The sequence below is a fragment of the Squalius cephalus genome, assembly GCF_949319135.1.
Source record: "Squalius cephalus genome assembly, chromosome: 3".
NCBI lineage: Eukaryota > Metazoa > Chordata > Actinopteri > Cypriniformes > Leuciscidae > Squalius > Squalius cephalus.
Window position 1 is genome coordinate 39708788 of NC_137124.1, and position 23882 is coordinate 39732669.

Here is a 23882-nt window from a genome sequence, read left to right on the forward strand (position 1 = left end):
TCATGCCGAATCCGTGGATACCGAATTATCCAAGATCGGATGAACCATGTGTCCGCCATTTTGAATTTTGTCATAATTTGCAATAACTTTTAAACTATTTGACATATCTTCACAAAATTTAGTATGGAGCATCAACACAATGTCCTGAAGGTCCATGAGAAGATTGAGCACAGCGCCACCTAGTGTTCTAGAGATATAAGGTATTTTGCAAAAACGCTTATAACTCTTGAAAACATTGTTCAAATTGTGATTTCTTTGTCATTACGTTCTTTGGCTTATGCCGATTCTGACGACATCTCATTTGTCATTTTCCAACAATGTGACTGTCCGCCATATTGGAGCAAATGAAAAACAGTTTTTTCGCTACTCCTCCTTCAGATTTTGCTCAATTTTGCCCAAAATTTTATCAGATGCTCTTTGGACCAAGCCGCACAGAAGTGAGTGAACAGATTTTTGATTTTCGCTACCGTTCCCGAGATATTCATCTTCGAAGTTGACCTAGCCTGCATTTTATGCCTTATGCTAGTTAGCTTAGCAAAATAATTGGTTAGCATGCTAACCAGATGCCATTCTTTCTAATGTGGCTCTTCAGCTATCAGGATAACCATAACATACATTAGCATTAATCTATCTTAGCATGCTAATCTCATTAACATGATTTTGTGTGCTTATTCTTACACTGAATCCTCTCCTCTGCAGCTTTGTAAAACACGTCCTCTGAGAGGCGCAATCTGTTCAACTATGTGTCATGAATCCCTAACCATTCTGGTCGTTGGTTCGAGTCCTATCTGGGGCAACTTTGAAATTGTGTATAAAATTGTCGTTTGAATTCCTTTATTATCTGGGTAAGAGCTGTACTAATGTTTCCTACACTGGGATTTTTCTACAGTCTGTGTTCGTTCTCATCAGAACTTCTGTTCATTTTGATTTCATCTGTACTTCTGAACCCATCAGTTCTTCTTGTACATTCTATTTCTGCTGTTTTTGCTCTTCTGGCTCCGCATTGCGCTACAGCCCTACTGTGCTACAGCGGCTTGGCCCCGTATTGCTGCTTGCAGCTATATTTAGGGGCCAAGCACCGAAGGTGCGGAGGCACCTATTGTATCTGTTCCCGTTCTTATTATTCTTCTTCCGCCATGGAAGTCTATGGCAGCCCATAGAACCGATTGCGGGAAAGTTGTTTTGGTTTGACATTCTGATAGAGGACAATCCCAACATTAAATATAGCTGCAAGCAGCCATTATCGGGGCCAAGCAGAATAAGACGACAAGACATGCCAACATGTCTGAAAGTGTCAGACCAACTGCAACAATGAGCAATTAAAGACATTTAAAGAGGGTTTTAGGCAAAATGCCTGAAAAATCATATAAACTAATAAAAATATGATTTAATGTATTATCACTTTCAACCAGTAGGTGGCGCAGGTACAAAACTGATGTGATGTGGTCAGAGTAAAGTGACAATGACACATACAAAGTTTGGTGTCAATATGTCAAGGCATTGCAGAGATAAAGCCTGAATAGTGCTTTTAGCATCATGCCTCAACTTTGCTGCTGCGCTATACGAAAACGGTTTCGTCTATTGACACAAAATCCATAACTTTTAGTCGCCACAGTCTGGAGATGATACGATTCGATTTTGGTGATGATCGGACAAACGGTCTAGGAGGAGTTAGAAAAAGTAGGTTTTGGATGTAAATCAAGATGGCGGACAGGAATTTAGGCCAAATAAGGTAAACTTGGTATCTATGTTCTCAGCGTGACCTAAGGAATATATTAAGACCAGTGGCATTACAATAGGCAGATTTATTTGAAAGTTATTAGCAGTTTTGAAAAAAAATTATAACTTTTGACCAAAAGGTGGAGCTGTCTCGAAATATTTTGAGTACTTTCAGGGGATGGTGCTGATGGCATATTCTGAGTTTCACAATATTACACCAATGCATTTGTTTAGTATAGCATTTTATTTCACAAAACTGTATTGAAGTCAATGGGAATTTCATGTTTTGTTCTATTATAGCGCCACCAAGAGGCTCAGTCCCACCATTTTTTTATGTGTCCTCAGAGTGAGCCCATACATATGTGTCGATTTTGGTGAAAATATCTCAATTCGCTTCGGAGTTATAGACATTTATATGAAAAAACACGTAAAAAATGACTGACACATGACTTTGATTGGATTTTACTGCCCCTTACTATCAATATTTTCGCATTTGGGCATTGTTATGCTGTTAAAGGTGCATTCCACCCATTTGATCATTGTTTTTTATTTAAAGTGGGTCATATATGTAGTCGAAATGTAAAATAAATTTTGAATTTGGTGCCATCGTGACCGAGGAAAGACAAAAAATAACTTCAGGACGCATTTGTATGAAAGACAACAACTCCCACAATGCACCACATTGCACAGCTCCGCAAGCCACTCCCACTAATCCAGAAAGCGCATATCTGCCTATAAGAGAAATCACTCTTCCGTCTACCAGGCTAGCTACCACCAGAGCTTGAAATTCATTTCACATTCACACAAAATGTCTAGTTAGTTGGCGAACTCATTAGTGCATTACTCCTCGTTTGTATTTCTTTCGAAAAGGTGAATTATTGCATGGTACCTGGATGTTCAGTCAGAACATATGCGGTGCGAAACTAGGATAGTTCTCAACACAAACGTCCGTGTCCTCGTCTGATTCAGAGATTTCGTCCAGGAGAAATTGTCATCGTTGAAATTCTTTGCCGCAGACGGACTCTATCTCTGTGTTCGTAGTTGCATCTTAGAGTCTATGAGTTGCATAGTGAGATCACCGGCACCACCAGTCCGCGGCAGGCAGGTCTTCTGCCTCGGCTGCTCTTCGCTATAATGCGGCTTGTAAAGGTAGCCACAAACACTTCCGAAATCCTCTTCTTCTATATCATATTGAGCACTCTCCTCCGCTATTGTCATTACTTTACATCTGTCTCCACAGCGCCTGTTAGCTTAGCTTCAAACAAGATGGAGGATATTGCTTTCAGTTTCAGAGAGTAAAGTCCCACCCACTGATCTGTAATAGGTCTGTAGCGTGAGCGGGTCCCGCCCCCTGGGAAAGATGAGGAACTAGTGCTTGTAGTCTCAACAGAAATCCCCCCCTCTTACACTTCCTCCTACAATGACGCAAAATGACGATTTTTGCGTCATTGTAGGAGGAAGTGTAAAAGGTAAATAACGGATTTCTCCCGTCTCAGGGGAAAATGAGAGAGTGTTGCACGACCATTCAATAGTATGACTGGGTTTCTAACAATGCAAAGCTTAATGCAAATGGGTGGAGTGTCCCTTTAACAAGCTATGATTCCAAACTTCTGATGGTGGTTTCGTCTCGATCGTAAAAACGGTTTCAAAGATATCGCCTAATGTTTTTTAAGCGCTAAATCACAACGCTACACAAACCGTAAGGCAAAACCTAGCATGTTTGGTATCGTGGGACTCGGCAACGATTCAGGAGTCTAATGAGATGAGTTTCGTGAAAATAAGTCGATCACACCCAAAGTTATAAGCATTTGAAAAAAAAAATCACCACTAGGTGGTACTGTTTCAAAACTTCACAGGCTTCTTCAGGACATCGTGCTGATGACCCATGCCAAGTTTCGTAACAATCCGTTCATGCGTTCTTAAAATACAGCATTTTAGCACAAAATTCAAAATGGCCGATATGGTAAAATGTAATATCAGTCGACTCAGCATCTTGCCCTGAATCTAACGAGACCAATTTTATGATTTTTGGACAAACTGTTCAAAAGCTATATGCAAAAATAGCCATTTTCCATATCTCCGGACCAGTAGGTGGCGCTGCGCCGAAACGCAGCATGTAGCCTCAGGTCATGCTTGTGATGACCTGTACCAAGTTTGGTCTGAATATGATAAACCGTTGCGGAGATACAGCCCTATGACTGTTTTTGCAGGCGCTACGTAAAATTAGTTCGAGCGTTTATTGAAAACGTTTTAACGAATCAATTTTAATTCCATAACATTTTTGTCAGCACTGCCTGAAGATGATCTGGTTCAATTTTCGTGCAAATCGGACAAACCGTCTAGGACGAGTTCGAAAAAGTAGGTTTTTCGAATAATTCAAAATGGCGGCCATATTTTTATGACGGAAAATGAAGTCATAGGGTGCAATCGAATCGGCATGAGCTCAGGAATCAGCGGAAAAAAATTATTTTGCTGACTGGCCTTACGGTTCAAAAGTTATTAGCAAAATAAAAGTGAAACTTTGGACAGGTGGTGGCGCTAGAGGGAATGACTTAGAAACACCAAAATTGGTGTATTTAATGTTGGGACTGTCCTCTATCAGAATGTCAAACCAAAACAACTTTCGCGCAATCGGTTCTATGGGCTGCCTTAGACTCCCAGTCGGAAGAAATAACAGAATAATAATAAGAAAAAGAACCGGAACAAACACAATAGGTGCCTCCGCACCTTCGGTGCTTGGCCCCTAATAATAATAATAATAATAATAAGAACCGGAACAAATACAATAGGTGCCTAATAATAAGAACGGGAACAGATACAATAGGTGCCTAATAATAAGAACGGGAACAGATACAATAGGTGCCTCCGCACCTTCGGTGCTTGGCCCCTAATAATAAGAAACCGATCGGATACAATAGGTGCCTCCGCACCTTTGGTGCTTGGCCCCTAATAAGATGACAAGACATGCCAACATGTCTGAAAGTGTCAGACCAACTGCAACAATGAGCAATTAAAGACATTTAAAGATAAATTTTGTTATAACTTTTGACCACTAGGTGGCGCTGTTTCGAAATATTTTGAGTACCTTCAGGGGATGGTGTTGTTGGCACATTCTGAGTTTCGTAATATTACACCAATGCATTTGTTTAGTATAGCATTTTATTTCACAAAACTGTATTGAAGTCAATGGGAATTTCATGTTTTGTTCTATTATAGCGCCACCAAGAGGCTCAGTCCCACAATTTTTTTTATGTGTCCTCAGAGTGAGCCCATACATATGTGTATCAATTTTGGTGAAAATATCTTGATTCACTTCAGAGTTATAGACATTTATATGAAAAAACACGTAAAAAATGACTGACACATGACTTTGATTGGAATTTACTACCCCTAAACATCAATATTGTCGCATTTGGGCATTACTGTTCAGCTATCGACCTATGTTTCCAAACTTCTGACGGTGGTTTCGTCTCGATCGGACAAGCGGTTTCGAAGATATAGCCAAATGTTTTTTAAGCGCAAAATCACAACGCTACACAAACCATAAGGCGAAACCTAGCATGTTTGGTATTGTGGGACTCGGCAACGATTCAGGAGTCTAATGAGATGAGTTTCGTGAAAATAAGTCGATCATATCCAAAGTTATAAGCATTTGAAAAAACAAATTCACCACTAGGTGGCGCTGTTTCGAAACTTCTCACGCTCCTTCAGGACATCGTGTTGATGACCCATGCCAAGTTTCGTAACAATCCGTTCATGCGTTCTTAAAATACAGCATTTTAGCACAAAATTCAAATTCAGACGGTTCGGATTCAGTTTGGATTCAGACCAATCCAGAGCCATAGAGAGAAAGAGTTGCAACACTCTTTGATGTCGCCGCTATGGCTGTCACGTGGTTCATGTAAGCCCCAATAGTTCCAAAACATACGCTGGCTGTCATGTTCTTCTATGGGACAGACAGCATCGATTGCATTATTGAACGGTAAATATAAAATAAAACACACACCGAAGTACTTTTTCAGCTGTTATTGCATTATTGCATTTTGTTAATGTCAGTTTTGCATTTGGAGATAAGTTTTAGGCTATATTTTTGGAGGGAAAAGCTTATATTGTTCATGTTCGCATGGGTAGTAGCACTGGCTTTAGCGGCTCTAACTTAACTTTTCCATATCATTCATCTGATGATGGACGTCTCATGATATTTATTTTAGCACAACTGGGCTGTATTAGGCTATCGATTCCTGTGATTTTGCTTATAAATTTTGATTCAGCCATTAGCCTACCTTCGTGATCACGCAAAGAGGTCTGCCGTGGCGGTCCGTTCAGAGTTCACTTAAATATTTTTTATTAAACAATGACAGACAACAAAAATGTGTGCTCGTGTGAGTGTGTGTGAACAAGAAAAACAAAAACCAGGGGCAGGTGATCCATGAAACAGACAGGACTGGTGATCCCATAACAATCATAGAGGTCCAGCATTGTTCTCACAAGCCGCTTCACTCAAGACAATAAAACATAATGAAAAGTTAGTATATCCCAAAAAATTTAATTAAATAAAAGTTGCTATAAAGGTGGTAGCGATTCATTACCGAACTCTTACTGTCACAGCTGACGAAGTCGCACTAGCTAGCAGGCAGTGCTTGAAAATTGGTTGAAACAACCAACATAAAATATAAATAATTACGCTGTGCATGTACAAATGAAGACCAGTATAAGCATCGCAAAGGGCCTCTGATACAATATAGACAGTTGACAATTCAAAAGAGGTCGATATTTCAGCAACTTAACTCTGGAACAACTCGACGCGCAGCAATGTAAGTAAATGGTGTCCAACGCCCAAATGACAGTGTTTGGAACTATTCCGATCTTCAAATCCCGGAAGTAGGCGGTTAAAAGCGCCGCCATTTTTTACAACGGAGGTCTATGGGAGTGTCGCAACTCTTTCTCTCTATGGCTCTGGACCAATCTTGGTACATGTCCTCACAAGCATGACTTGAGGCAACATGCTGCGTTTCGGCGCAGCACCACCTACTGGTCCGGAGATATGAAAAATGGCTATTTTTGCTTATAACTTCTGAACAGTTTGTCCAAAAATCATAAAATTGGTCTCGTTAGATTCAGGGCAACATGCCGATTCGACTGATATGAAATTTTACCATATCGGCCATTTTGAATTTTGTGCTAAAATGCTGTATTTTAAGAATGCATGAACGAATTGTTACGAAACTTGGTATGGGTCATCAGCACGATGTCCTGAAGGAGCGTGAGAAGTTTCGAAACAGCGCCACCTAGTGGTGAACTTTTTTTTTTCAAATGCTTATAGCTTTGGGTGTGATCGACTTATTTTCACGAAACTCATCTCATTAGACTCCTGAATCGTTGCCGAGTCCCACGATACCAAACATGCTAGCTTTCGCCTTACGGTTTTTGTAGCGTTGTGATTTTGCGCTTAAAAAACATTTAAGCCGATATACAGCCGATATCTTTGAAACCGTTTGTCCGATCGAGATGAAACCACCGTTAGAAGTTTGGAATCATAGCTTGTTAATTAAATGCCAATGTCCAAATGCGAAAATATTGATAGTAAGGGGTAGTAAAATCCAATCAAAGTCATGTGTCAGTCATTTTTTACATGTTTTTTCATATAAATGTCTATAACTCCGAAGCGAATTGAGATATTTTCACCAAAATCGACACACATATGTATGGGCTCACTCTGAGGACACATAAAAAAAATGGTGGGACTGAGCCTCTTGGTGGCGCTATAATAGAACAAAACATGAAATTCCATTGACTTCAATGCAGTTTTGTGAAATAAAATGCTATACTAAACAAATGCATTGGTGTAATATTACAAAACTCAGAATGTGCCATCAGCACCATCCCCTGAAGGTACCCAAAATATTTAGAGACAGCGCCACCTAGTGGTCAAAAGTTATAACAAAATTTCGAAAAATGCTAATAACTTTTGAATACATCGGCCTATTGAAATGCCACTGGTCTTAATATATTCCTTGGGTGAAGCCGAGAACATAGATACCAAATTTACCTTATTTGGCCGAACTTCCTGTCCGCCATTTTGATTTTCAGTCAAAACCTACTTTTTCGAACTCCTCCTAGACCGTTTGTCCGATTTTCACCAAAATCGAATCGTATCATCTCCAGACCGTGCCGACTAAAAGTTATGGATTTCGTGTTGATTGACGAAACCGTTTTCGTTTATCGCAGCAGCAAAGTTGAGGCATGATGCCAAAAGGACTATTCAGGCTTTATCTCTGCAATGCCTTGACATATTGACACCAAACTTTGCATGTCTCATTGTCACTTCACTCTGACCACATCACGTCAGTTTTTTGACTGCGCCACCTATTGGTCAAAAGTGATAATCCATTAAATCATATTTTTAATTACTGTTTATGATTTTTCAGCCATTTTGTCTAAAATCCTCTTTAAATGTCTTTAATTGCTCATTGTTGCAGTTGATCTGACACTTTCAGCCATGTCTTGTCGTCTTATTCTGCTTGGCCCCGGTAATTGCTGCTTGCAGCTATATTCTTATTATTATTCTTCTTCCTCCCATTGAAGTCTATGGCAGCCCTATGAACCGTACATAGGAAAATGATGAAATTTGGTACACTTCTAGTGATGCTAATGAATAGTAATTGGACCAATTTTTGAGCCTCTAGGACCAACTCTATAGCGCCACCTCCAGTTCAAAATTTCAACATTGAAATGGTTATAACTTTTGAACCCTTTGATCTAGAGACATGAAACTTAGTACACCTGATTCATCTCATCATGCTGATCACAACCAATACCGTACATTAAGACTCTGCCCATTACAGTAGTGGCCATTTTGAAAAGTACAGTATTCAGTTTTTTCGCTACTCCTCCTTCAAAATTTGTCCAATTTTCTCCAAAATTTGCTCAAATGATCTTTGGACTGAGCCGCACAGGAGTGAACAGATTTTTTTTATTCATCTCTGTTCAAAAGTTATGATGTCGCAAACTTAACGAGGTCCACCCAAAATTGGCTAAGAGGCTGTATCTCGGCCAAAGTTTGATCAATCGAAATGAAAATTGGTATACTTCAAAGGAAGCATGATCTGAGGTTCCATGACAAAGTTGGGAACAGCGCCACCTACGGGTCATGAGATATGAAAAATTGCTATTTTGGCCAATAACTTTTGAACACTTTGTCAGAAAATCATAATGTGGTATCTATGGATTCCTTGGGTCATGCTGAATCCGTGGATAATGATTTTGCCAGGATTGGATGAACCACTTGTCCGCCATTTTGAATTTTGTCATAATTTGCAATAACTTTTAAACTATTTGACATATCTTCACAAAATTTAGTATGGATCATCAACACAATGTCCTGAAGGTACATGAGAAGATTGAACACAGCGCCACCTAGTGTTCCAGAGATATAAGGTCTTTTGCAAAAACGCTTATAACTTTTGAAAACATTGTTCAAAATTGCATTGTTTGCATTGTTTGATTTCTTATGTTGCCTTATGCTAGTTAGCTTAGCATAATAATTGGTTAGCATGCTAACCAGATGCCATTCTTTCTAATGTGGCTCTTCAGCTATCAGGATAACCATAAGCTACATTAACATTAAGATAGCTTAGCATGCTAATCTCATTAACACGATTTTGTGTGCTTATTCTTACACTGAAGCTTCTCCTCTGCAGCTTTGAAATTTACATCCTCTGAGTGGTGCAAGTTGCTAAACCACGTATCACGAATCCCGAACCATTCCGGTCGTGGGTTTGAATCCTGTGTGGGACAACTTTAAAATTGGGTATAAAGTTGTCATTTCAATTCATTTATTATATGGGTAAGAGCTGTACTAATGTTTCTTACACTGGGATCAGAAATAAGTGTATTTATTTCTACATTCTGTATTCGTTCTCATCAGAACTTCTGTTCATTTTGATTTCATCCTATCTGTACTTCTGAACCCATCTGTTCTTCATGTACATTCTATTTCTGCTGTTTTTGCTCTTCCGGCTCTGCACTGCTGTTGGTGCTTAAATGCTTGCTGCACTGCTGTGCTTACAGGACTTGCTGCGCTGCTGTACTTGATGTGCTGCTGTGCTTGCTCTGCTAGCTGTACTTGCTGTACTTGTAGCTTGCTGTACTTGTTCTGCTTGCAATGCGTTTAAGGGCTTGGCCCCGGATTGCTGCTTGCAGCTATATTTCTATTCTGTTTTTAGGGGTTCAAGCACAAAGTGCTGAAGACCTATTGTAATTGTTAGGATTTTTATTAGGGGCCAATCACCGAAGGTGCGGAGGCACCTATTGTCAGTGTTGGTCAAGTTACTTGGAAAAAGTAATTAGTTACTGATTACTGATTACTTCTCCAAGAAAGTAATCCAGTTACTTTACTGATTACTTATTTTCAAAAGTAATTAGTTACTTTACTAGTTACTTTACTAGTTACTTTTTAAAAACATGATGCACGAAATGAATACGCTATAAAGCAATAGACCTTTCTGCTTAATTCTATTCTTTCTGCATATTCCATCATCTAAAATTGAATCAAATGAAACATTCTTTTTTAAAACTTGTTTTATTAGTTTCAGTATTTTAACTTTATGCACATTGCATCAATGACTCACTCATTAAGATGGTCGCCTGCCGCCTCCTACTGGCGGTTTATAAATATTATTTCTATGCACAAATAATATTTCTTATTTGTATATTCAAAAAATATTTTAAATGATCTCATTACATTATTTAATGCAGTTTATTTGATTGGTAACAGCCCTTTAGCATCTTATTATTCTATTGTAATTTATTGATCAAATTTAAGAATTTTAAATGAAAGATGAAGCAAACGATTAGAGAAAAAGGCCCTTTATAAAGGTTAAAATATCATAAATATGCCGATTTATATATGTTAAAGCTGACTGAACTGATTAGAATACTGATTCGGAATAAATTATATTTACAACACACACACAAAAAAAATCACATTTTTTTTCCTGTTCTAACAAATGTTTTTACTCTGACAAGTGAATGACCGACCGAAGGACAAAATGAAAAGGCTTAAATGTTGAGTCCTGGTATATATTTTTTATTATTATTCATTTATTTACCCATAAACCTGTCTTTAGGAAGCCATAAGTTACAGTGCCAAGAATAACTTTGGGGGTGGTGGACAGGGTTTACATTAAGACAGGAGTATGCCTTAATCTAGTTGATCATGCATTTCTTTTCTTTTATTCCACAGCTGATGTGTGCAGTTTTTTATTGCTTGCATTAAAATAATTTTCTCTTGTTTTGTTTTTTAATTGCAGTCTTTTTCTTCTGCCATTCATGCTTATCAGCTCCATGCAATCTTAAGCTTTTCTTGGTTCAGCTGCACACAGTCTGAAAAGGTTTTTTGGCAGTTTGCTAAAATAAAAGACCCATTCTTAGAGCTGTTGACTTTTCTACCTTGGGAAAGAACGTTAAACGAACAACTTAAAAAGGCATGACAAATCATGACATAAGACTGACATCACTCACAACGTACCAATGCATTATCCCTCATGAACAAATATAACGTCTGATGTTTGCACGTGCATACAGTTTACCATTACGACATCGTTCATGAATAAACATGACGTCTGAACACGGACAAACGGTGCGTGTTGATGCGTCAAAATTCACGCGTTTCGTTTACAGACTTTTGAACGCGATCGCTTGCCATAGTGTTTACCACTGACTTCGCGGCGCTCATGTCATTGTCACTCACGAGTCACGGCTCACGTCGCGAGACAGTCTCGCAGTATAACGCAGTAACGCAGCCTGCTTACGGGGAAGTAACAGTAATCTAATTACTGTTTTTGCAATTGTAATCCCTTACTTTACTCGTTACTTGAAAAAAAGTAATCGGATTACAGTAACGCGTTACTTCTAACGTGTTACTGCCCATCAGTGCCTATTGTATCTGTTCCCATTCTTATTAGGGGCCAAGCACCGAAGGTGCGGAGGCACCTATTGTATCTGTTCCCATTCTTATTAGGGGCCAAGCACCGAAGGTGCGTAGGCACCTATTGTATCTGTTCCCGTTCTTATTAGAGGCCAAGCACAGAATGTGCGTAGGCACCTATTGTATCTGTTGGCGTACCAAAAATAATTATTATTTTTCTTCCGACTGGGTGTCTATGGCAGCCCATAGAACCGCTTGTGGGAAAGTTGTGCAATTCGGCACACTGATAGAGGACAGTCTGAACAGTCACCATAGCAAATTTGGAGTCTCCAAACCCATTCCTCTAGCGCCACCAACTGTCCAAAGTTGCACACATGTTTATGCTAATAACTTTTGAACCACAAGGGCTAGAAACAAAATTTCGAAAAACCTACTTTTTCGAACTCCTCCTAGGCCGATGCTCCGATTTTCACCAAAATTGAACCAGATCATCTCCAGACCATGCCGACAAAAAGTTATGGAATTCAAGTTGATTCGCTTAACCGTTTTCGATAAACCCACAGAGAAATTTTACGTAGCGCTTGCGAAAACAGACGTAAGGCTGTATCACCGCAACGCTTTATCAGATTCAGACCAAACTTGGTCAATGTCATGACAAGCATGACCTGAGGCTACATGCTGCGTTTTGGCATGCTGGTCCAGAGATATGAAAAATGGCTCTTTTTGCTTATAACTTCTGAATGGTTTGTCCAAAAATCATAAAAGTGGTCTCGTTAGATTCAGGGCGTCATGCTGAGTCGACCGATATCCTATTTTCCCAGATCAGCTGTCGGCCATTTTGAATTATGTGCTAAAATGCTGTATTTTATGAACGCATGAACGTATCGTTACGTAACTCGAATAATTATTCTTTTTCATCCGACTGGGCGTCTATGACTAAACGAAACCGTTTTGAGCAGAAAAAAAATGTTCTGCTATGTCTCATTTTGTCCCAAACCTACTTTTGCGAACTAGTCCCTGGTTTTTCGTCCGATCGGAACCAGACCAGTCTAGGACAATTCTCTAGACTCTCTAGATCAATAATTATTGAAAAAAAGTTGAACTTTTGCATTTGGGTGGCTGTAACAGAGTCATTTAGAAAAGGGGCGTGGCAAAATACACTAAAAAGCCTATAAATCCCAAATGAAAACTCAGAACTTCACCAAAATTGATAAGCATATGTGTCATTACATGGTGAAGAAGCATGCCGAGTTTCATGCAGATCGGACCAAAGGTGGCACTATAAATGGCAAAAAGCTTCCATTCTTATAAGGGGTTCAAGCATGAAACGCTGAAACCCTATTGTAATTGTAAGGATTCGTAAAACGCACCGTGCAGGCCAAACCGTAAGGCCTAGAGACGTGAAACCTGGCCAGATGGAAGGCCTCAATTTGGGGACAACCTATCAGAGTATGACCCCGATTGGCCCATAGGTGGCACTACAGCAACCAAAAGTACAAAATCGCTCATAACTCTTAGGCCGTTTGACCTAGACGCAAGTGCCTTACACCACTGTGATCCCTGTAAAACCCATAAAATGGCTATCTAAATGAATACCAAATTCAATTTAGGCAGGAAAAATGTTCTGCTATGTCGCATTTTGTCCAAAACCTACTTTTGCGAACTAGTCCCTGGTTTTTCGCCCAATCGGAACCAAACCAGTGCAGAAATGTTCTCTGGAGTCTGAATATCAATAATTATCGAAAAAAGTTGAAATTTCGATTCACGGTCGCTAGGGGGCGCAAAATAAACGTTGTGGGAGGAGCCTATTTTACTAAAATGGCTATAACTCGAGAAGTAAATGAGATATTTTTATTATTATTAGGCAAAATGTTATCAAAAGAATTACGATCGGTTATACAACCTCGCCATGGGATGCCAAAACGTTTGAAGTAGGCGGGGCCACTTTCACTAAAATGGCTATAACTCTTGAAAGCATTGAGATATTTTCACCAAACTTGTTATACTCATGTACGAGCTCATTTTGTGGTCACACAAAAAAATCTGCAGCGATTCACCACTTGGTGGCGCTATAATACGAAAAAGGCATAAACAGCTTATAACTACGCTACCATTAGTCCGATTGACTTGAAAATGGGCATGCAATGTCTTTGTCCAGGGTACCATGTCTTTCTATGAGGACATTGGCCTATCTCAAAAAACATGGCCGCCATTAGCCAGTGAAGTTTGAGCACCTATTAGACAAGGTTAACGAAGGTTGATCGGAACAAAACACGGTGGGCATGTTCAACTCATGGCCCTAGAGGTCTGTAAGAATTTTGAAAGAAATCGGCCACTAGATGGAACGAGTTTTATGGCTCTGTAATCACGTGGTGTTTCACACATCCACACAATATGCATTTCATTTGATAGATCTCCTCATACTGAACAACTTTGCCTCAAGAACCACTGCTGTCAATCAAATAATTTGTTAAATATTTGTGATTATTTGAAAATTCTACTTTTTCAAACTCCTCATAGACCGTTTGACTGAATTGCTTGAAACTTCACATGCATCATCTAGGGATGAAACCGTTTAGCAGATACAATTTTTTATATATTTCTGGTATGGCCAATTGTGAGTAATATGTCTATATATTGTGTGCACAAAGTAGAAAATTCACAAAACTGTGTAGATATGGAGAACAACTGATTTTGAAGAAACATGCCAGGTTTCAAGGATTTCTGATGCTCAGAGGGCTCACAGTACATTCTATCAAACATTTAAACTGAAGATGAAGCCTTAAATACCACTGTTGTCCACAAGAGGGACAATAAATCTTTTTAATCTAATCTTTATCATTATCCAGCATTGGCTGATAAATGTTTAAAACCAATATTTTTTTCAAAAAATTAGGGTGCACTGGTACTACAGATTTATATAATTTGCACATTCTCCATCAGGGATAATTTATGGTTTCAGGCCTACATTTCGGTTCAACCTATAGCCCAACAGCATAATTGGCATGACGGTCTTAAATGCTTGAACCCCGTTAATTGCTGCTTGCAGCTATATTTTTTTATTTTTTTATTTTTTTTACATATTTAATCAGTCTCATTTTTGTCGAAGTAATAAAAAAATGTTTTTACAAGACCTTGTGCTGTTTTTAAAAAATTAAAAAACAGATAGCCTACAAACAGAGATAGCCTATATAACAGTTCACACTCATACAAATAATAGCCTATGTGAACTGGTGAACTTGTATATGATCGTTTGTTTAAATAACATGAACCAATGTTTCTGATTTTTTAAATTTAATAATAAAATTATTACTTTATAATCTTACCCTGCAGTTTCAACTCCACCAATGTAACGTCCCTGGGCTGAAGAAAGCACACGACGAAGGATATTCAGAGAAACCAGGTATTTAATAGTAAACTCAGGAGTAACATCACGTTTACACAAACAATAACCGACAGAGGACTGAACAGAACAGGGAGTATACATACACAGGGTAAATGAGGGAACTAAACAGGCACAGGTGGAGGAAGATCAACTAATCAGGGACTAACGAGAATAGGTGCAGATATGACAGAACATACTCGTGACATTACGCCCGCCTCGGATAGGCGCGTCCTCGCGCTGTGATGACAACAAAAGAAAACAAAAAAAAGGGCGGAGGCTTCAGCGGAGGGCGTGGAGTTGGGGACGGACTGGACCCTGGGGACGTTGGCCATGGGCACCATGGTGGCGCAGATGGGGGAGGAGCCAGGGCGGAGCCTGAACTGACAGGCAGGACGACATCCGGGAGCCGATCAACGGCGGCGGAACCATGGGTGGCTGAGGACCCCACGGAGCTGAGTGGCCGACGGACCATGGCGAAGTCGCTGACCTGGAGGATGGGAGCCGAGCCGCTGACTCGCAGGACTGAGGCGGTGATGTGAGGATGGATGACCGGGGTGACAATGTGGTGAGGGAGGCCGACGGGGAGGTCGGAGGAAGCAAGGAGTCCAGTGATGCCGAAGGGGTGCAGAGTGACGGTGCAGCCTGAATCCCGGAAGTCCGTGGCTGTAGCTGGACGTCGATCGCCGAAGGCCGACCAGGAGTGGCGATCGAGCCCAATGGAGCTTCCGGGCAGATGGACCGCGGAGGCGATGAAGGAGTGCTGGGTCGAGGTGAAGGCGACGGGCTGACAGGTCAAGGTGGAGGTGTGGGCCTGGAGGCCCGAGATGCAGCCAGGGACTCGGCCTCTAGACGAGCTGGTGGCAGGGGAGCCCGAGGCGCGGAGGAAGAGCCGCATGGAGTGAGCGGCGGTGGCAGAGCCGAGGAGCTACATGACACCAGTGGTGCCGACGGATCCAGAGGGCTGGTCGTGACCGGCGATGGAGATGGGACAAGGATGACAAGCAGGGAGGCGGACGGAAGATTTCCGGACGGGACCGGTGAAGAAGATGAGCTGAGGGTGGGGAATTGGGTGGGAATAGGATCCTCGGACCACAGGTCTATAAGGTTGTAGACTCCTCCTGGCTCTGCGATGGACTGACCCGCCTGCGTCGACTCCGGGGTTGGTTCCTGAACGACCTCCGTGGGCGCCTCGGGCTCGCTGGCTGTGAGGGGGAGGTCGCCATTCTGAATCAACCAGGCTAGGTAACTCAGGTAGGGCCTGGTCTCCAGGCGGAAGAGAAGCTGCAGAGTGGGTGAGTCCATCAAGTTCATCTTTGTTTAAATTGGTCGGTTATTCTGTAACGTCCCTGGGGTGTAGAAAGCGCACGACAAAGGATATTCAGATAAACCAGGTATTTAATAGTAAACTCAGGAGTAACATCACGTTTACACAAACAATAACCAACAGAGGACTGAACAGAACAGGGAGTATAAATACACAGGGTAAATAAGGGAACTAAACAGGCACAGGTGGAGGAAGATCAACTAATCAGGGACTAATGTGCAGACATGACAGAACATACTTGTGACAACCAAATCTTTGTTTGTTTCATTATTGTACAGTAAATGTCAATAGCTCTTGTTTTGATTTTTCATGTTTGTTGTAGGAAATGACCATCAATGTATAGTATTTCATTCTTATTGTTAATTTATGACTTCAGCTCCACTGACATTTCAAAATGTAGCAATTGCAGCTGTTTTGCAAAATGTTCCTTTGCGCCACCTGATGGTCATTTCACGAATGACTTTGAAATGCGACTGGTTTATTTACCTCGGCAGTAAAGGCGGCGGTAATAGGCATTCTGGTTGACTACCAACTGTACATGTTTCTAATGCTACACTAGGCATATTCTACAGCAGCACAAACCTCTATAATTTCATCATTATTGTTTTCATTAGTTGTCTCTAGGATTTTGGCTTTAATACCTATTATTAAATGAGAAGGGATTTAGAAACATCACTGTGCTTTAGACACTGATCATTCACAATAATATGGCAGTCATGGTGGATTTGCCTGTATACATGCTGTGTAACAGATTGTTGTCTTGTACATTTTAATGGGATTATGTATTAAGAGAGCCAAGCTGAAAAACGGCTTGGTTACATACCGAATGAGGATTGTGTGACGTTAGAAACTAAATGCTCCATGCAACACAATCCTTCTTGCTTTCATAACATAACCAAGCTTTCGCATATTAGCAAAATTATGGGGAAAAAACACCATTAGTAAAGGGAAATCTGAGCATTAGCATTCTCCCAACCCCCTTACGACCCTTTCAGCCAAAGAGTACAACATTCAGTGCATCCAGGCATAAAGTAAACAATGCTGCAATGCACTGGGTATCTTTTTGTCTTTCTTCAAACATCTGTTTGAGGGGTTTTACTAGAGAAGAGGCATGTATAGAATATAAATGAAATATGGAGTGTATCCTTAAAGGGCTGCTTATATAAAAAATGCTCTGTTCTTTTATATATTTACTGATATGTGGTCAACTTCAATGGTAGAGTGGAATGGAAAGAAAAAAAAAGCAGGAAATAAAATCTAACCTCACTGACCCTTTTTTCATGAGTGTTCTATCTGGATTGCTTCTAATAGCATGGTTACATGCTCTTACGTATGTAAATGATCTCTTGTGTTTGATTTGTCATTTCACAGTCATTTTAAATTTGATTTGAAAATAGTGGCATGGTTACAATAGTATGAGCAGTATGATATATTTCAGAGAATCTAAAGCCCTATTCGCACGGGATAAATATTACCTGGTGACCGCTAGTCATTTGTAATATTTGCGGAGGTTGTCTGTGATCTTGTCTGTGAGGTTGTCTAAATCCCGGGCGAATCGGCCATGTCTGTAATTTGTAAAGTAAAAATTCCCCCGCAAATGACCTAGCATATTTCGCCGAACACCGAGGTCCTGTGATAATATTCGTCCCATGCGAATCGGCATCTCTGTGATTTGGAGGGGTCGTATATAATTTATTCAAGGTTTTTGTTTCCTGTGCATTTTTTTTTTATCCATCTTTAGCGAAGAATGGAGGCTGCGTTGGAGTGTTTTGGTAGTATTTTGGGTGCTGGGTCATATCGCTATACACCATATGATATACAACTACAATTTGCAGAAAGAGAAAGCTGAAAACCATCAGAAGAGCGAAAACAAAAAGAATGATTAGATGGAGATGGATGACATGTAGAGAAGCATGTGGTAAGGAACATTCTTCTGTTCATGATATATCATACAGCTAGACCTATAATAACGACAAGACATTTCCAAGCAATAGCCCATTGACATCATATCCGGGAGATAAGTCAGTAAATTCGAGTAAAATCACAGGCTTTGCTTATCCTGTGCGAATGCGCCACATGAAATTCAGATGTGGGTGGGTAATTTCGAAATCACACAAGGTCCCCAGATAATACTAATCCAGTGTGAATAGGGCTTAAGAATCTGAAGAACTGAAAATTCCAAATTGATAACACTTCACTTTCATGAAAATTTGATTATTTGTAATACTCTATTTTGTTGCAATACACTTCTAGCAGACATACTGTAGCAGAAGATTTCAGATTTAGAGACATGCATCCAAACATTAATTCGAGGACCCATACAACCCATATTTATTTGATGGTGGCTAAATTAACGATAAATAAAGCATCAACAGTTTCAGACTGCATTTCTCAGCAGCAGAGCAGTTATTATTTTATGAATTTCTTTACTTACAAGATTGATAATATCAGATACAAAATTATAACCATGCAACCGTCTGCTAGAGTATCACATTTGTGCACTATAGGCCCCCTGAGGAAGAATTCCATTAATTGGGAAGGAGAAATTGTCTAAACTTGTTAAATAATCAAAATCAACAACATGTATTTAAGACCCTATACCTATTAAGCTATTGGGAAAAAAATACGGAAATTGTAGATCATCTTCTTAATATTCATCATTGACTTTATAGGATATGTCCCCAAAATTTTCAAGCTGACTGTTATTAAGCCTCTCATTAAAAATAAATAAATGAATAAACTTGATCCTATAGAATTAGTTAACTACAGACCAATCTTGAATACATTTTCTGTCAAAAATATCAAATATATCCTCACAACTATGTTCTTTCTTGGAGAGAAATGGTATTTGTGAGGACTTTCAGTCGGGATCCAGTATCAACGTACTGAGACAGCTCTCATCAGAGTTACAAATGATTTTCTTTTATCATCTGATCACGGTTGCATCTCTCTATTAGTGTTACTTAGTGCTGCCTTTGATATTATCGACCACAACATTCTTTTGGACAGGCTTAAAAACGATGTCAGCATTAGTTGAATTGCATTGGCATGGTTCAAAACGTACTTATCTGACAGTTATCAATTTTGTAGCAGTAAATGAAAAGGTATCATATCGATCACAAGTTTGGTATAGAGTATCACAAGGCTCAGTACTAGGACCGTTGCTTGTCACACTGTACATGCTACCCTTGGGAGTACGGGAGTATTAGGAAACATGCCATTAGTTTTCACAGTTACGCTGATGATACTTAGCTCTATATTTCTTCAAGGCTCAACAAAGCATACCAATTATCAAAACGAACAGAATGCATTGTTGATATAAGAAATTGGATGACAAATAATTAATTTCCTACTACTACGTTCAGAAAAAAAAATCAAAGGTTTTAATTATTGGATCAAAAACCTCTGCGTGGAATAACATAGAATACTGGCTAACTCTTGATGAATGCTCTGTCAAATCTTCGTCATCAATTAGGGATCTGGGTGTGCTATTTGATAGCAATATTTTATTTGAAAGCCACATTTCTAGCATTTGTAAACAAGACAAGCCCTCGGAATAGATCCTCAGCAAAGACCTATGTGAATAGATGAGTCCTTTGGCACAGATCCCCTGACCAGCAATGAACGCCTCATGCCAGCACCAGCTGGGACCTAAATGGAGTTTTAACAAGAAGGACGTTCATCGTGCTTAAAGGAGCTGTATGTAAGAAATGTATTTCAATTAATCATAAAATGGCCCTGATATGTCACTAGACGTTAAGAAATCATGTTCATTTCAAATACTTATATCACTGACAACAGTAGTCCGGCCAGGATATTGTCATTTAAAAGTGAAGTTGCAGCCCTCAACTGATGTTGATGTTGTCATCTTGTGTTTTGGCCTGATGCCCCACCCTCCACCTATCTACCAATCACGAAGTCAGTTGTGTTTCGGCATCCGGGTTGCCAGCTCAGCTCTAGTTACCACAGCTGCAGCTATAAACGTTCCTGCTGGATCCTGCAGCCTATCTGGCAACCTCGAGTCAGGGGGGAAGGGGAGGGGATACACCGCTCTACAGTAATTTGAAAGTGATTGCAGTACCAGTTTTGGCCACAATCTTACATACAGCTCCTTTAAGGCCACTGATAAGCCAGTTGTGTACTACTGGCTCAGTGGCAGCCCTACCTTCATGTTTCAAACTGCTGGGCAGAAACTCTTCCTTCTCACCTAATGCCCGTGTGACGTATTCCAATCAGTATAACACCATGTCCATTTATCTAAGCAAGATAACTGGTCCCCTGACTGAGCCTGGTTTCCATGGCTTTTTCTCCATTTCTATCACCTGATAGAGTTTGGTTTCCATGCCACTGTCACCTTTGGCTTGCTTTGTTGGGGACACTTAATAATATTATTGATATGACTATACTGACACTATCGGATGAGAACAAAACTTGAACTGCACTGAATAATGACACAATTGTCTTCAGACATAATAAAAAAAAAAATTAAAAAAAAAATGTAATAACTGTGTTTCAGAAGCTTTACTCACCAATGACTCCTGTAGGAGGATGTAGAGCTCGTGGCCATGTATATGTGCAAGATCCAATGGCGTATTTCCATGACTGTTGGAGACCTTTAGGGCCTGCCGGGATCCAGGACACTGCAGCAGAGCACTGGCCAGATCTCGCAATCCATGCTGGGCAGCAAAATGCAGGAGAGTAGGAATGTCTTCTGAGCTACACTCTGGTAAAGAAAATCAATGCAGTTTTGTCAGGTGACCTAAAAAATGTGCTTCATGTTGTAACATTTAATTTTACTGGTTTTATTTACTCAGTCTAACTGATTATTTTAGGTTATACCAAAGAAAATTATTTCTGTGGAATACATTTCCAAGTTTGACAGTGTAGATCTCATCAAAGGTGCTCCATTTAAATGAGTTGACTTTCAATAATTTGTCACGGTTCAGGGTGCATTATCAGCTTCACCCTGTTGTCTGTGTTTGTCCTGTCATTTTCTGCAGCTCGTGACCTGAGCAATCAGTGCTGATTTTGCACAGATAATGAGCTGATTTCAGTCACCTGTTGCTTGTTCCCATTTGCCCTTATAATCTCTTCTGTGTCTGCCCCTTGTTATCAGTAGATCATTTTGTGCTTCGTCTCATGGGTTTGTGGCATTGTTCTGTGTGGTATCTGTGTCTAACCTCTGTTCACTGCTGTTCCCAGGACGCTTGGATGAGGAGTGACAGCTGGTTTGCCTCGCTGTTCTCTCTGTCTCGTCTCGTTCCCCGTCCTGTGTGGGCGTGCACCTTGGGTAATCTCCGTAGCCTTTGCTGTCCACTGAGCACTGTACGGACAGCTCTGGAGCTCCCAGATTCATGTCGTTCCTTTTTATCTCAGTGCTCTCTGACTCAGTGCTCTACGAAGGCGACCTATTTTATTCCCCTCCCCAAATTGCCTTCAGCGAGGTAGACAGCTTCTGTTCTCTTAGATCACGTTTTCCGTATTCATGGAATACCGGTGAATGTGGTCTCTGAAAGGGGTCCCCAATTTGTGTCTAAGTTTTGGACAGAGCTCTGTCGACAGCTTGGGGCAACTGCGAGTCTATCCTCCATGTATCACCCGCAGATTAACGGTCAGGCCGATCGTGCCAACCAGGATCTGGAGAGGGTCTTGCGCTGTGTGGTGTCTGTGGAACCGTCATCTTGGAGCTCCAGATTAACCATGGTCGAGTACGCGCATAAATCCCTCCTGGTTTTATCTACGGGTTTGTCTCCCTTCCAGTGCTGTTTAGGCTACCAGCCACCATTATTCCCCTCACAAAAATCTGACGCCATTGTTCTGTCCGTGCATGCATTTATTCAGAAATGCCTCCGTACATGGAGTATCACCAGAGAAGCAGTTATTCGACTGGTGACAGGAACAAGGCATCGGCGGACCGTCACCGTACTAAGCCCCTACTTTACATGTGTGGTCATAAGGTCTGGTTATCTTCCCAGGACATTCCTCTCAGGCTTCCCTCACTTAAACTGGGGCCCAAATTTATTGGACCATTTTTTATCATTATGGTGCTCAGACCGATGTCGGTTCAACTCAAATGAACCCGTTTAAATATAGATGAAGAATATCTCTAATATCAAGCCCATCATTCATTTCCCCCTTTATCCCCAGACCTCTGTCCCTAGACTCATCGATGTCAGACGAAGGGGTAGAGAAAATCAATGCCTAGTAAATTCTGATTTTGTCCGCCTCTGAAATGGGTCAAACCATAGACATTACCTGAGAAGTTCAAGTAAATACACTAGAAATCCGCACTCATTCAAGGATGTGCATTTATTGCATGGACGGAGAAAGCATGGACACCGGCAGGATTTCATCTCACGGTACGAACAAAAGTTTTTTTTATTTAACACTAAAAAGTTATTAAGCATATATAGCCTAACTATTACGCACCTTTCGAACCATCAGTGAGTAACGGTACTGCAGAACAAGTGTAGCCTACTCTCTCTAGACATTTTAAACGTGTTTAGATCTGAAAACTGCAAAAAGCAACAAAATGTTGTTCACAGAGGAAAACAACTGAAAAACAGCACTGGTTGTTCTCTCGATACTGTCCGTTTGTTTTACTGAGTGAGAAATCGCTTCAGATGATTCAGTAAAAGAGAGAAGTCCGAATGAATGCGAGTGGATTCGTTTTGCAAACGCATTTGACCAATTCATAATAAAGAACATAATTTAAGCTTAAAAAATATATGAGCGCAGTTCACAGCTGTTAAATTTAATAAATGAAGCGAAGCAAACAGACAACAAATTGTTCGTCATTATAGCATCAACATGTGAATAGGATGTTAAAGTCAACCTGCATCGCAGGTCACATCCCATTTTTATTCCCTAATCTAAATGTTCAATAAGAAAACATGTAGGTTGGGACCTGATTTTATCCATCAGGAATTCAGTCAGTCCATCAGTGATTAAAATAGGGTGTAACATCCAAAATGGATAGAGGTGGTTGGAGGGGACGGGCTAAAAAGTAATAGGAATGTGTGTGTAGTGATGCAAGAAGCACTAATATCACAAAAGTCACTTCGAAACCAAGCAGCTTTCGGTTTGTCAACTTTTTTAATCCCGATCATGCAAATTTCTATTGAAAATGCCTTTGCCTGCACACTTTTGCTACTGTAAATGTGAATGCACCTCAATAATGATAACAGCATATAATGTGATACATCCTAAGAAGGTTGCAGAAGAAGTTACTTATACTCAGTTCAACCTATTGACTTTTCAGCTTTTATTTTGCACTGTTTTGCAGATTTTTTTTTTGTGCACACACAATAACACTGCCAATTGCTCCATGTTAATCTGCAGTGGATCTGGGTCATGCTGTATTTATGTGGGCAGGGAGGCACATGTCGAAGAAACAAGTGCACAGTAATGCACTTCAGTGGGCTGAGGTCACTTCCCTTCATCATTTATTCATGCCTATAACAGACTATAAAATAAAGTGCTAGTAGCATTAGCCTTTTCATGCTGATCTAGAAATGGCTGTCTGC

General features: G+C 40.3%; 1 protein-coding gene across 1 annotated transcript in view; it reads right to left on the minus strand.

The window, feature by feature from the left end:
- Positions 1 to 23882, minus strand: part of LOC307155819 (B-cell scaffold protein with ankyrin repeats-like) — a 241732-nt gene that overhangs the window by 126301 nt on the left and 91549 nt on the right. The window contains exon 7 of the mRNA XM_079866781.1: positions 20886 to 21079. Coding sequence (XP_079722907.1) covers positions 20886 to 21079 — 194 coding nt within the window. The remainder of the gene's footprint in view (positions 1 to 20885; positions 21080 to 23882) is intronic.